This window comes from Physella acuta, unplaced genomic scaffold (genome assembly GCF_028476545.2).
Source record: "Physella acuta isolate Inbredline_101_S28 unplaced genomic scaffold, ASM2847654v3 ptg000716l, whole genome shotgun sequence".
Lineage (NCBI taxonomy): Eukaryota > Metazoa > Mollusca > Gastropoda > Physidae > Physella > Physella acuta.
Window position 1 is genome coordinate 100454 of NW_026732234.1, and position 14513 is coordinate 114966.

The window sequence follows — 14513 nt, forward strand, 5'->3', positions numbered from 1 at the left end:
TATATTAGAATGTTGATAGTATTATTGAAACTCAATAGTTTAATCAAGGCATTACTAATATACATCTTATCAAATGCTTTTTTTTTTAATTTAAAATTTTAGTAAAAAAAAATATCTTGCAATTTTTTCTTTCAGAAACAAAACAATTCCAAGAGCTTTTGAAGAGTTCTATCGATGATCCAAATAATAAATATAAAGCGGAGACTGTCTTAATCCATGCTTTTAAATTGATAGATAAAGAAGACATTATAAAGGATGATGTTTTGAAACTTGTTAAAGATAAACGGTTATTTGAAGCTTTATATAACTGCGTCGAGAACCAGGTTGATGAATTCAACCCAAATTGCGTACAACGCACCTTAATGCTAAGATCTGGGATTGAGTATCTTTGTGAAAACGTTAGTGACTTGAAAAGTTACCTCTCAGATTTACTTCCATTATTCAACAATACGTTGGAGTGTTGGAAAAACGGAGACTACATAGATTATGAGTATGTAATGCCCGACATTAGTTACCTAAAGCGTCCTGCACATTTGCATGAGAAGCATTCATGGTGGCTAGAACTATAAGCCTAAAAATTGTTAACTGTGCAGTGCTATAAATATCATATTGCCGACAGTAAAATAAAAACGTAAATTCTTTTACTTTACCAAGAAAACGCTGGTATAATCAATATTAATATAATTGTTTCGACTTCTAAATAAAGGTCTATGCTTTTTAAGCTAATAATAATTAAAACGCAACTGAAGGTTTAAGAGAAAGAAAAAAGCTTTAGTTGTAATAAAATAGAACAATCATGGCTCTTGATTGGGATGACTGGACTAGTGCAGAAAACATCCAAACATTAATTGCAAGCCATTTGAGACACCAATATTGGACATTTAAGAAAACAGACGATGTAGAAAATATCTTAAAAGACCAACTGACGTTTCTTTTCTGTTCAAATAGCAGATGTAAATACACTGACAACGAAGGTAACATGTTTAATATAATTGCACAAAAATGCAGTGTTTATATTAAAATGGATCTGTGCATTTCAATAATTTACGTATGTGTAAAAACAATGCCTGTACCTCCTAATAATATATTGGTGCCACTAATAAGACTTAAGTATCATTCAGACAAGGGTGTCAAAAATATTCACTTTATAGATCCAACAGGGAGAGTTTATAACACATGGGACGATTTCAGAAATGATAATATCTTCAAAGGTTATGAAATTTGTTATCCACGAACTGGAAAATACACTGATGATATTGAATGTGAAATAAAAAAATGGGAACAAGATCTAAACTATACACATTATGATAAATTACTTAAAGTTGAGTTTGTTTTAAAATATGTAGATCCACTAGTTGAAGAAGGAATAGAAATAATTGGTGAACCAGCAGATGTAGTCGAAGTCATAAAAATGTCTCGCAGCGACATCAAAAACTTAAATCTGGATGGCTTTAAATTGAAATTTATTGCATTGATTTATAGATACAGGATTGACTCAAGATTTGTTATTAAAATTATTCACCGTCTTAAAGAACAGTGTAATAATGATGATAAAGATATTTTCAATGCTTTACTAGACGGATTCATAAATGTTACCGGGCAGAAACGCGAAAATCTCGGTAACGCTTATTTTATAATTAATATTGGAAGAATTTGGCAACAAAGTGACAGTTTAAAAGATATAAAACTTACAACAAATAAAAATATGTTGCAGCTTGTATTTACATCTGACGGAAAAATGAAGACAAAATATCGGAATATAAATAAAAAAGATGCGTTATTTACATTTACATTTGATGCAAAAGCATTTGTTCAAATAGAAGAGGAATTTAAGGATCTTAAAAAAGATTACCTTATTCATAAATATAGATGGATTTCAGATGAAACTATTTTTTTTAAAATTCGAGAGATTTGCGCATTATTAAAATGTCCAAGTATATTTTTATTTACATTAAATGGAAAGCCAATATTCAATAACATTAAAAATAGAGGAATACAAAATATACACACTAATTCGACTAGGTATGTCAGCGATATTAACAAACCATTATTAGAAGATTACCTCAATATTGGAATTGAAGTGGCAAGTTTAATTGATTGTCAAGATGTACATGATTTTTGTGCTGTTTACGAGTTCTTTGTCATTTATGTAAAGAAAAATTTTTTTAAAAATGTATTGGAATTTTTACTTAATAAAAATAAAAAGCACGATTTAATTAAAGAAATAAAGGATGCAATGGAAAAATGTGCCCCAGAAATGAAAGGCAACATTAAATTTGGTCAACTTTCTGCAGCAACTCACTTTTTCAAACACAGCAAGGACGTTGATTGTTTCAATACAGAAAAGAAATATTTTTCATTAGCTACTGAGATGACCTCGAGAACCGATGTGCCATTTCATTGGTCACAAGATGGAACGGAAAAGCGGTATACGTTTTTCAAAGATTTGAAAGATAGTAAGGAAAAAAAATTAATTGCAGTTAAATGTATACCAGAAAACGGAGCCGCAACAATAGCTACCTTGCATATGGAAAAAAAAGGCCCGTAAATGAGGATGGATCGGACACACGTTAAGAAGAGAAAAAGAAAAAAATTGCAAAACATGCTATGGACTGGAGCCCCCAGGGAAAAAGGAAAGTGGGCTGGCCAAAGAAAACATGGAAAAGAACGGTTGAGGAAGAGGCAAAAACAGCTGGGCTCGCATGGGCACAGATTAAGGGAGCAGCCCAAAAACCGAGTCCGCTGGAAATGTGTAGTTGCAGCCCTTTGCTCCTCAGAGGCTACAAAGGAATGATGGTGATGATGATGATACGAAAGAAAAATAAAGTTTTAGTTAGTAAGGATTGTAACTTGAAAGCTAGGTATTTTTTAAAATTATTATCTACTAACTTAGCAATACGTAATTCTTTACATATAAGATTTCAACTTTTGTTTTTCTTAACTGCATTAAAACAACAGCATCTGCAAAATAAGTTAAATAACACTTTGTTTTTGGCCTAGTCCTGTATCATCAAAAACATTGTATTAAATAATAATTTACGAATAGACTTACCAAATTTTAACCCACAAGTTTTGACTACATATTCTATATCGAAATCTATAAGTGAAACAATGTTGTATTATAACCTTTTTTGTGAGCGATTATTATTGGAAAGAAAAAAGTCAGTTTCTCAGTTTCAAAGAAATGTTTTCATACCTATAATTAAAAACTGTTTGTGTTATGTTTTTTTGTTTTGTGTTAAAATAAGATGAATATATGAAATTACTTAGAATTTAGTCGCTTTCTCTTAACCGCTATTTCGTGTTTGGCCATTTCGACTATTACACTGTGTAAATAGTGCTTGTAATAGTCTTATATATATATATATATATATATATATATATATATATATATATATATATATATATATATATATATATATATATATATATATATATATATATATATATATACATATATATATATATATATATATATATATATATATATATATATATATATATATATATATATATATATATATATATATTGTGTATGTGTGCTTGTATAAATCTTATTCTTATCTAAGTTGAAGGTTGATTTGGAACTTACATAATAATATTGTGTATTGAAACATAATGTTAAACAATTATGAATCACCATTTCTTAGCTTGACATATGCTGTATTTTATTTAAACTAATCTGCCTGTTAAATATATATATATATATATATATATAAATATATATATATATATATATATGTATATATATATATATATATATATATATATATATATATATATATATATATATATATATATATATACAAATATATATACATACAAATATACATATATATATATATATATATATATATATATATATATATATATATATGCATGGTACACTTTATTATTTATTCAATGAGTTTTTTAAGTGTGTGAAATATGTTTTTTTTTTCTTATAAGTTGTTCGAAATATACAATATGTGTCGTTTACGTTTCGGTATTTTAATATTAAGTCTGATATAATTATTATGAGCTTATTTATGTGCAACATATTGTTACTAGCAAGACTTGACATGTAAGAACTTTTTTTTTTATTTGAATAAGTAAAACAATAGGCCACACTTACTAAAAATGTGTGATTTCTTCACTTGGCTTGCAAATACTTTATGCTTTGTTGTACTCGCTATGTATTCGTCCATAAATGCCTTTACATTACTGTGGGGAGGAGGTGAACGAAATAACTGTCTAAACAAATGGAAAATTGTAATAGGCGGGGGGGGGGGTAGAATAGTTAGGGGTCATCCATAAATTAGGTCACGCTTTTTTGACGATTTTTACCTCCCCCCTCCCCTCCATCACACATCGTCACAAAAAAGCTGATTCCCACCCCCCCCCCTAAAAGAACGTCATACCTCAGCCTACAACCCCCCCCCCCTCAAAATTGCAATTGAATTTTTCTTAAAGCATCGATATTTTTCCAAAATCTAGTCTGAACTCTGTCAACATAGAGTATTTTAATCAATTCCTATTACAATTTATTAAAACGGTTTTCTAAAACGCGAAATAACGGCTAAAACTCGTTTTCTAATATTGTATTGTAATAATTATATTTCCTATAATGCAAAAGTGTGACGTCACACCATCTGACCCCCTCCCCTTCATCACACCCCGTCACAAAAATATGGACCCCCCCCCCCCCTTCGAGTGTGACGTCATTTCTGGACGACTCCTAGGTTGTTAGCTAAAATCCGTCATTTTATCAGGTTTATCTAAAATTTTATGACGATGTTGGATAACATTTATGTCATTTATGGACACTAACGTAGTATATTTATACATGATTTGACATACAAAATAAATTATTTGAAGATAATTCGAACACAGAGTTAGGCCTATATGTAAATAATTTAAAATATGTTTGGTTATATACGTGTTTTGATAAAATTATTGTAATAATTGTGTATCGTTAGCACAACACAGATATTTTTTTCTAGCATGCTACCTTTTTAAAACACCCATGACATTTTTAGATGGGATTTTTGTGGTGGTTTTCTCCTAATAAACAAATAATTAAGAAACAAGATTCTTTTTTTTTACTTATTTAACTATTTTATTTTCAACGCGTAGCCCCTACTAAATATTAAGTAGCCAGAAGGTTTAAAATAATGTTTACTTAATAATTAAAAAGATGGAGATAATAGCCTTAATCAAAATACGGCATAAATAACAACAAAACTTCGTCAGTCAATTAATGAATGCAATGATTGGTTACACACACCTTCTTTAACGCTAGACCAGATACGATTAAAAAAAAATTTTTATTTTGTTTCCTTTTATATTTATAAATAAGTTTATAAGGTAATATGTATTAATTTATGACAATATTACAAAACAGGCTATTAAAGCAAAGTTTCATTTGTATGATTAAATGGCCAAAAATAAAAAGCTCAAATTCATTACCTAGGGGGCTAATAATGGAGACAATTTTAAAAGATACTGTATTAAATGCATGTAAAGCTCATAGTTCCATAACCGAAAATCTCCAGTTCGAAACCTCGGGCAGATGAGGCTCGTTAGCTGGTGACAGCCACTTTTCTAGGAGAGACAACTCCAAAATCAAACAACTGCTGCCTTGTAGTCTGTTCTTGGTTGGACAATAGGCCTTTGACAAAGGCTATGGAAGCAAATCCAAATAGAAAAGCATACTGAAATCGGAGGCGCATAACCAGTTGACCAGTTGACAAGCATACTTAATTGTGTTGGAGGCGTGGTCGAGTCTGTAAAAAGCTGATGGTTGTTAAATTCGAAGAAGTCTTGAGTTCGAACCAACAGTAAAAATTAAGAACGAACAAGTTAAAGATGTGAAAGAGGTTGTCCGTGTGTTTTTAGCCGTGCCATAAACCATGGAATGAACCAAAGTGGTCCTGTTCAGTGATTCGTATCAGATCATCATTGCCTATAACGTTGTCCTACACGGTCGACCTCATCCAAACTCGCATCGCAACAATGAGTATGCATTTTTGTTTCATGAATTTTTCATACTTTCCTGGATATTATTCGTCTATAAGTTAAACAATAGTCCTACAAATTTATTGTATGGGAGATCCTGGATGTAACTCAGGCCTAAACGTCATGAACAATAACCATCACAGAGAGTTTATAACTTCATCCTTGTTTAGGATTTATAGAAAGAAAAAAAGCTACATTTAAATGAAACGTATGCTTAAAACCATGTAGGACTATGTGTTTAAATTTCTAGAATCATAACTTTATCAGAAATGTTTATCTTTTAAAAACCTTATGTTTGCAAAAGGAATTAAAATATTTCACATAAAAACAAGCAATGGCGCCACTAGTTTGTTAACATTCTCTTTCCCTCTTTCTCTCTCTCTCCCTCTCTCTCTCACTCTCTCTCTCTACCTCTCTCTATCTCCCTCTCTCTCTCACTCTCTTTCTGATAATGTCATAAACAGCTCAAGCTATTGGTCATTAGCTATGAAGACTGCAACAGGTTTAAGAATCGAGAATTTCTTTCCCCCATGTTACATGTACACGTTAGTTGCCGCCAGGTTTTTATTTCCGGGACTCGAACTCTGGATCACACCGTCCTCATAACTTGTTAACAATAACAGTGAATAGCTTTTTTTAAAAATCTAAGAGATTAATAATTAGCTTGTGGGTTTATTAAAGTATCAATATAATATTTTATTTAAATTGAAAACCCTGTTATCATAATTCCCCCCCCCCCCCCCCAAAAAAAAAAAACGTATGATGAAAGTGAAGAAAAACTTCAGAAACATTTTTGAAGTCAGTTATTTCGTCCAGTTTTCTCCCTGAACTCTGCAGTAATCTCCCCCAACAGTCCCAGATCCGACATAATTTCTATAGCGGTCAGTGCCAGAGCTTTTCCTTGGGTCTGTGACAACAGGAAGGCTGACCTGGTTCCTGAAAGATGCCAGTTTTAGTTAAAAGAAAATATAATGTAATTCTCTAACGTGTTCATAATATAATGTAATTCTCTAACGTGTTCATTTGTGTCTATGATATGCGTCTATGAAGTGAATGTATAAGAGACTTTTTTTGTGTGAATGACATGTCAATGTGTGTGCATCTTTAGTCTAAAATAAACAACTAAATACAATTATTTTAAAACAACTTAAAAAGCTTTACAATGCAATATCATTACTTAAATATTATAGTTAAAAAGCTTTAAAGAACTAGTATCCCTTGCCTAGACCAGACCAATTTTTTTGAAACATCGTTATAACAAGTATCGTTATTTAGATCTATTAAATTTTAATAAATATGTGTCCAACTAATTAGATTAAAAACTAGATATTCTCGCATTGTAAATAAATAAGGTATCTGGAACAATTGAATGAAATCAATACATTAGAAATGGGTCAAAATAAAGTTACGAGATTTTCCACAGATACACTAACAAACTACCTTGTGAGCTAAGTAAATGCTTGTAAAACGGACATAACTGAAAAGTGTTGGTAATTAATTTGGTTGTCGCCCTTGTCATTTATCTACGTGATGTTTTGATCTTCACCTTCCACAAAGTACACTCATTTATTAAATCTTAATTAAAAACTTTAAATAATTAATTAAAACATATTTTCAACTATCCAAATAGTTAAATATGATTTTACATGAGACAACACTCTTGTTATTAATCGGACAGTGTAATATACTTGCTCAGTAGCTGTGATGTCGTCCTTTACAATTCCGGAGTTATAAAGAATTCATAAACTAGTGCTTAAGAAATAAGAGTCAACTGTACTATATGTACAGTAAAAAGAAAATGCTATTATTCCACTAAGAATTTTCAAAAGGTTGATAGACGTTTGTGTATAAATCAGGTTTTTGACTTTTCCATACAAATACTTCTCATTAAGGTAAATTAATTTTACTGTTTTTCTTGCGAATTCAAAATAATTGATATGTTTAAAAACCTAATTTATTTTAAAGTTATAATTATTCAACATAATGTGTGAATAACATAAAGGATTATTGAAAGTAAATAAAAACACCGTATGACCTGATTCCTTGGTAAATTCCTTGCTGTGGTTAAGTGCAGCCCCTATCCTGTACATAGGGTGGATACTGGGACATACATAGCTGACATTTCCCATATCTGTAGATCCCACTGGACACTAAATGTTTACAAAGAAAAGATGTTTACAGTACATGAATATTTGGTACATAGGGTGGATACTGGAACACACGTAGCTGACATTTCCCATATCTGTAGATCCCACTGGACACTAAATGTTTACAAAGAAAAGATGTTTACAGTACATGAATATTTGGTACATAGGGTGGATACTGGGACATACATAGCTCACATTCCCCATATCTGTAGATCCCACTGGACACTAAACGTTTACAAAGAAAAGATGTTTACACGAATATTTTATATATAGGGAGAGTACTAGGACACATGTGAAGTACATGTGTGTAGAACGTACTGGACACTACACAAACACATGGTCATATGGATGTTTACAGTACACACAAACGAGGTACATAGGATCAATTATTTGACACACGCGACTCACAATTCCCATACCTACATAAAGCACTTGTTACTTTAAAATGGGCTAATTAAACTTATATATTATTCTGACAGTGTACAACACGTGTAGTCTACTGTAAAATTTACCTCTAAGCTAAAACCAGATAATTTATCATGAGATGTGAAAGTGTTACCGTCTCTGTGAAAGTTATCTCCAGATAAAACCAGATAATTTATCATGTGATGTGAAAGTGTTACCGTCTCTGTGAAAGTGTTACCGTCTCTGTGAAAGTTATCTCCAGATAAAACCAGGTAATTTATCATGTGATGTGAAAGTGTTACCGTCTCTGTAAAATTTCTCCTGTCTGGCTCCACCATGTTGATGTGTTTTTCGTAAACTTTGGCCAAGGTCCGGTTGTTGTTTATATCAGAATAGCCAATTTGGCTGTGATCTATGTCAACCTGCAATGTTAAATCAAGGAAAATTGCTAATTGGAGATCTACAAGTAATTTGGTTAGTAGCTAACAAAAAAATATTTGAATTTAATTTATGATAAAAATACTTTACACTTCACATGACAAGCCTTAAGGGCTTTGCACTTATATTTTAATGAACATAAAAAAACATCTGTTACATATGTATCTAGATGTTGACATCAATGGGGATGGAGGTAAAGCTTTCATTATTAAAAACATTGCACTGTATCAAGTTATATTTTAACGGGTAAACAGTTTGCAAAGTTTCGTCTTGGGTCATCTATTTCTTGTGACAAAAAAAGTGCTTTTATTAACTTTACAAGACAAAGCACTTTATCTTCATTGTGCAATGTTTTCTAGATGTCACAAATACCATGTCACTTGTCTGCTACAATAGTCACTACCATATAGATCTATTGGCCTAAGTACCAAAAAATGTCTGTTGATGCCATATAGAAAATAAATGTTAATGAAACTTAAAAGAATATTACACAAAATGTTGTTCAAACTTGCCGTGCAACCCGTTGCTATGGCAGCGCCATCCCAACATTTGGTGACCTTCTGGGCGACAACTTCCAGTTCACGTCTGTCCTTGGCCCTGATGCAATACTCTAACTGGGTCAAGTCTGAGATTATGTTGGCCTTGGTGCCTCCTTTTGTGAAGATCCCTGTAGTAGGTCTTATCTTTAAAGTTTTTAATCTTCAAGAAAACATATAAACATCATATTCTCTCATCAAATAACGCCACTAAGAACCTGCTATGAAGATAATCCCCCCCCCCCCCCCACCATGAAAACATCATGATATCACCATTACCCAGCCCCGGAACCCAACTCACCAAGAACCCTATGAACCCCACACTGAACCCACCATGAACCCGTGTTGTTGGTTTCAGCTGTTGTCTTAATGCTGAGATGCTGTTGTAAGCTTGTATAGCGGCATCCAGGGCGTTGACCCCGTCCCATGGCGAGGCAGAGGCGTGGCAAGCCTTCCCATGGTAGGTGATCGTGTACCTGTTTTTAGACAGTTGACTCGCTACAACAGTCCGGTTAAGTCACTTAACTATCTAATATACATTGCTACAACGATATATTTAAGTTCCCTATCGTATGTTTAGTGTTACGGGCTTTTTGCCCAATTTTTGTGGATGTGTTAACGGTTTAGTTAATTAAGTAAATTAAGTATCCAAAGTCAGTTGCTACATCCATTTTAGTTACCTATCGAATATCTTATGTATGTCATATGTAATATTTATTTAAATATTTTTCATTCAACCGAAATAAAATTGCGATATACTTTATAGGTACATATTTCAAGCCGATATCAAAATTTTTTGTGTAAACGACTAGGATTATATTTTCAACTTGGAATGAACAGGACGCAGCTTGAAATACAAGCCACGAATATTTTAATAGCCTCTACCCTATCAAACGAATGGGAAAAACCGACTCAACCATTGACATGAAAAACTTATTGTTGCATGGCCAGAGTATTAGGCATGGCAATGTTCTCTGAACATGGGTGACACATCATGGCCACATGCACGTCATCAAAAGCTCCGGCCTCCATCAGAACGATCTTTCCTCCCCCTCCCTCTTCTGCAGGGGTCCCCAGCACGGTCAACTAGGCAGAGAAAATATCGGGTAGTTGTCAAAAAAAATTGAGAAAATATTCGGCAGAGAAATTTTGGGTGGTTATCAAAAGAGCAAAAAAAAAAAAACAATCTGGTAAAAAAGCCAGAGAAAATGGATGTCTATAAATAGGGCAGAGAAAGTAGTAATGTATAGAAAAAATGGTGTTGTATACACATTGGTAGTGGACTAATCTAGTTAAAAATGTCTTGCACTGAACTACTTTGTTCTTCAGTTTAGATGAATGGACAAAACAACAAGAATTTCAAACAATTTTACAAATTTTCAACATTTCTTGAGGTGGCAGTTTAATCGATAACAACAGTTTCAACCAACCTTTCCTATTGGCCGTCCATGTTTTTCCATAACGGCCTTGACCCCAAGAGCAGCTGCCACCCCGAGCTGTGCTATTAGGTTGTGACCACAGGCATGTCCGATCTCAGGCAGGGCGTCGTACTCACACAGTACAGCGATGTTAGGGGTCTTGTACTCACTTTCTGTGGATAACGTTAAGGGCTCTCTGTGGATATGTTTAATGTTAGGGGCCTTGTGTCCACTCTCTGTGGATAATGGTAAGGGCTCTCTGTGGATATATTTAATGTTAGGGGCCGTGTGTCCACTTTCTGTGGATATGTTTAATGTTAGGGGCCTGGTGTCCACTCTCATATGTTTAATGTTAGGGGCCGTGTGTCCACTCTCTGTGGATATGTTTAAAGTAAGGGGCCGTGTGTCCACTCTCTGTGGATATGTTTAATGTTAGGGGCTTGTGTCCACTCTCTGTGGATATGTTTAAAGTAAGGGGCCGTGTGTCCACTCTCTGTGGATATGTTTAATGTTAGGGCCTTGTGTCCACTCTCTGTGGATATGTTTAATGTTAGGGCCTTGTGTCCACTTTCTGTGGATATGTTTAAAGTTAGGGCCTTGTGTCCACTCTCTGTGGATAAAATGTTAGGGACCTAGTGTGAATTCTCTGTGGATATGTTTAAACTTAGGGTCTTGGGTCCACTCTCTGTGGATATGTTTAATGTTAGGGGCCTTGTGTCCACTCTCTGTGGATATGTTTAATGTTAGGGCACTTGTGTCCACTCTCTGTGGATATGTTTAATGTTAGGGCCTTGTGTCCACTCTCTGTGGATAAAATGTTAAGGGCCTAGTGTCCACACTCTGTGGATAATGTTAAGGGCCTTGTGTCCACTCTCTGTGGATAAAATGTTAAGGGCCTAGTGTCCACACTCTGTGGATAATGTTAAGGGCCTTGTGTCCACTCTCTGTGGATATGTTAGGGGCCTTGTGTCCACTCTCTGTGGATATGTTAGGGGCCTTGTATCCATTCTCTGTGGATATGTTTGTTTAATTAACACAGAACACAACTGGGATAATAAATATCATTTAATTACTGCAATAGTATCAGATATCACATTTTACACCAGCTGTAGATTGATATTTTTCTACGCATGATATTTTCATGTAAATAATAAATATAACTATACTGCTGTCGGCAACCTTAAACTGTATTCAGCACAATTAATACATTTATGAATTAACTAGACTCTAGAATTATGTAGCCTATTGTGTTAACTAATTAACTAGATATTAACCTGTCTTAATTAAGTACACTATAAGCCCTTATTATGGACAGTAGGCCTAGTCTCATTCATTAAATCAGCAGACAAACCAATTATAAATGGCGACTGCTACCACTCCTTCCCCTCTCTAGCTTCATTACGACTCCACCCCAATACAAATGTATTCAAAAGATCTATAAAGCAAATTTTCACTTTTTCTATTACAGGCTGTCGTTTTACTAAATGGGGCTAATTTTTTTAAAGTGCTCGCTTTTACTTTAGTTATGTCCCTTTTTCCTACTAAATCTAATCCTCTTTAAAAGGCTACATTTAATATTTAATACTTTTGACAATGACATATTCTTACGTTGAATGAAATAGCTCCATTAGAAATGTGACGAAACTGAGACTGACAGACAGGCAAACAGATATTGTAAGACAGAAAAAGCTTGTAAAATTAAAAAGGGAAAAACGTGCTTTTATAGCCTCTATAATATACAATAAAATAAAAAACAATAAATTTTCAAGGAATAAGATATAATAGTGGTTGTTGGTGTTTCCGCGAATATATTAATATTAACAGGAACACGGCAAGTTCACACGATAAGAAATCGTTTCAGTTACATATGGAATATGAGGTGAGTTTATAATTAAAAATATATATGGTGTTATTTTGTAGGAGGGCAATCTCTCACTCTAAAACTATTTTAGTTTTGTGACTACTCACAATACTAAAATAAGAATAAAAAATGCAAATAAAAAACTACTCACCCCACCTACCCGGCACTCTCAAATAAAACAAACTCACCCCCAGTAGCCTGACACCCCCAGTAGCCTGACACCCCCACAATAAACCAACTCTTCCACAGTAACCTGACACCCCCACTATAAAACCAACTCACCTCCATTATATAACAAACTCACCCCCACTATAAAACCAACTCACCCCCACTATAAAACCAACTCACCCCCAGTATCCTGACACCCCCAGTAGCCTGCCACCCCCACTATAAAACCAACTCACCCGCAGTAGCCTGACACCCCCACTATAAAACCAACTCACCCCCAGTAGCCTGACACCCCCACTATAAAACCAACTCACCCGCAGTAGCCTGACACCCCAAGTATAAAACCAATTCACCCCCAGTAGCCTGACACCCCCACAATAAAACCAATTCACCCCCAGTATCCTGACACCCCCAGTAGCCTGACACCCCCAGTATAAAACCAATTCACCCCCAATATCCTGACACCCCCACTATAAAACCAACTCACCCGCAGTAGCCTGACACCCCCAATATAAAACCAACTCACCCCAGTAGCCTGACACCCCCAACACCCCAACTATCAAACCAATTCACCCCCAGTATAAAACCAACTCACCCCCACTATAAAACCAACTCACCCCCAATAGTCTCAAGCCTGACACCCCCACTATAAAACCAACTCACCCCCAGTAGCCTGACACCCCCAACACCTCCACAATAAAACCAACTCACCCCCAGTAGCCTGACACCCCCAGTTGAAAACCAATTCACCCCCAGTAGCCTGACACCCCCAGTTGAAAACCAACTCACCCCCAATAGCCTGACACCCCAAGTATAAAACCAATTCACCCCCAGTAGCCTGACACCCCCACTATAAAACCAACTCACCCCCAGTAGCCTGACACCCCCACAATAAAACCAACTCACCCTCAGTAGCCTGACACCCCCACTATAAAACCAACTCACCCCCAATATAAAACCAACTCACCTCCCAGTAGCCTGACACCCCCACTATAAAACCAATTCACCCCCCCCCCCCACTATAAAACCAACTCACCCACACTATAAAACCAACTCACCCCCAGTAGCCGGACACTCCCAGGTTGCCCTGAAAGCAGTCTCAACGTTTTTGTAGCCTCTCTCTACAGCGAACCCTCGTTCTTCTAGAAAGTTCGTCAGTGCATCGTGGGCGATTCTCTCTTGAAACAAAAGTTCTGGATTCCTCCATATGGTAAGGCTCAACTGTTCTAAGGCATCAGCCTCCTGGTCAATGGCTAGGCAGGCTGTAGCAAACAGTTGCTCCATCTCTCGTCTGCTCATCTCACGGCACACACCTGTTTATATCACGTGCAACATCTGTTTAGTGTAGTGGTTCTCAAGTCTTGATAAAACAGACACATTAGAAAACTACACAGGCCTGCCGTAATAAGCTACCAAACTATTTTAATAATTCCTAAAATATATTTCAAGACGTTTACACCACTATTAAGCCAGAATAAAGAACAATTTTAAAACAGGATATTTTTGTGTGGGATGGTGTGGTCGAGCAATAGATCAACATGAA

At 34.8% G+C, this 14513-nt stretch overlaps 2 protein-coding genes across 11 annotated transcripts in view; one reads left to right on the top strand and one right to left on the bottom strand.

Moving 5' to 3' along the window:
• The window catches only part of LOC131949828 (uncharacterized), a 60455-nt gene extending 57151 nt beyond the window's left edge, over nucleotides 1-3304 (top strand). For all 10 annotated transcript variants that reach the window (XM_059311825.1, XM_059311826.1, XM_059311831.1 and 7 more), the window contains one exon: nucleotides 136-3304. In XM_059311825.1, coding sequence (XP_059167808.1) covers nucleotides 797-2548 — 1752 coding nt within the window. In that variant the 5' untranslated portion in view covers nucleotides 136-796 and the 3' untranslated portion in view covers nucleotides 2549-3304. The remainder of the gene's footprint in view (nucleotides 1-135) is intronic.
• A 3459-nt stretch (nucleotides 3305-6763) lies between these two features.
• On the bottom strand, nucleotides 6764-14254 carry LOC131949842 (peptidase M20 domain-containing protein 2-like). The gene is made up of 8 exons (XM_059311854.1): nucleotides 14029-14254; nucleotides 10954-11114; nucleotides 10467-10609; nucleotides 9857-9999; nucleotides 9500-9654; nucleotides 8852-8971; nucleotides 8033-8147; nucleotides 6764-6933 (listed from the first exon to the last, which is right to left on the bottom strand). The coding sequence occupies exons 1-8, from the start codon at nucleotides 14252-14254 to the stop codon at nucleotides 6797-6799; spliced, it is 1200 nt and encodes a 399-aa protein (XP_059167837.1). The 3' UTR covers nucleotides 6764-6796.
• Between the last annotated feature and the right edge of the window lie 259 nt (nucleotides 14255-14513).

Bases quoted from the DNA above. Each gene is read 5' to 3' on its own strand.
- LOC131949842 (XM_059311854.1), bottom strand. From the start codon at position 14,254: ATGGAGCAACTGTTTGCTACAGCCTGCCTAGCCATTGACCAGGAGGCT. The intron at 10,000-10,466 runs GCAACAATAAGT...GTCTAAAAACAG, and splicing joins ATGCCTAATACTCTGGCCAT to GTACACGATCACCTACCATG. The intron at 9,655-9,856 runs GTGGGTTCAGTG...GACCTACTACAG, and splicing joins ACCAACAACACGGGTTCATG to GGATCTTCACAAAAGGAGGC.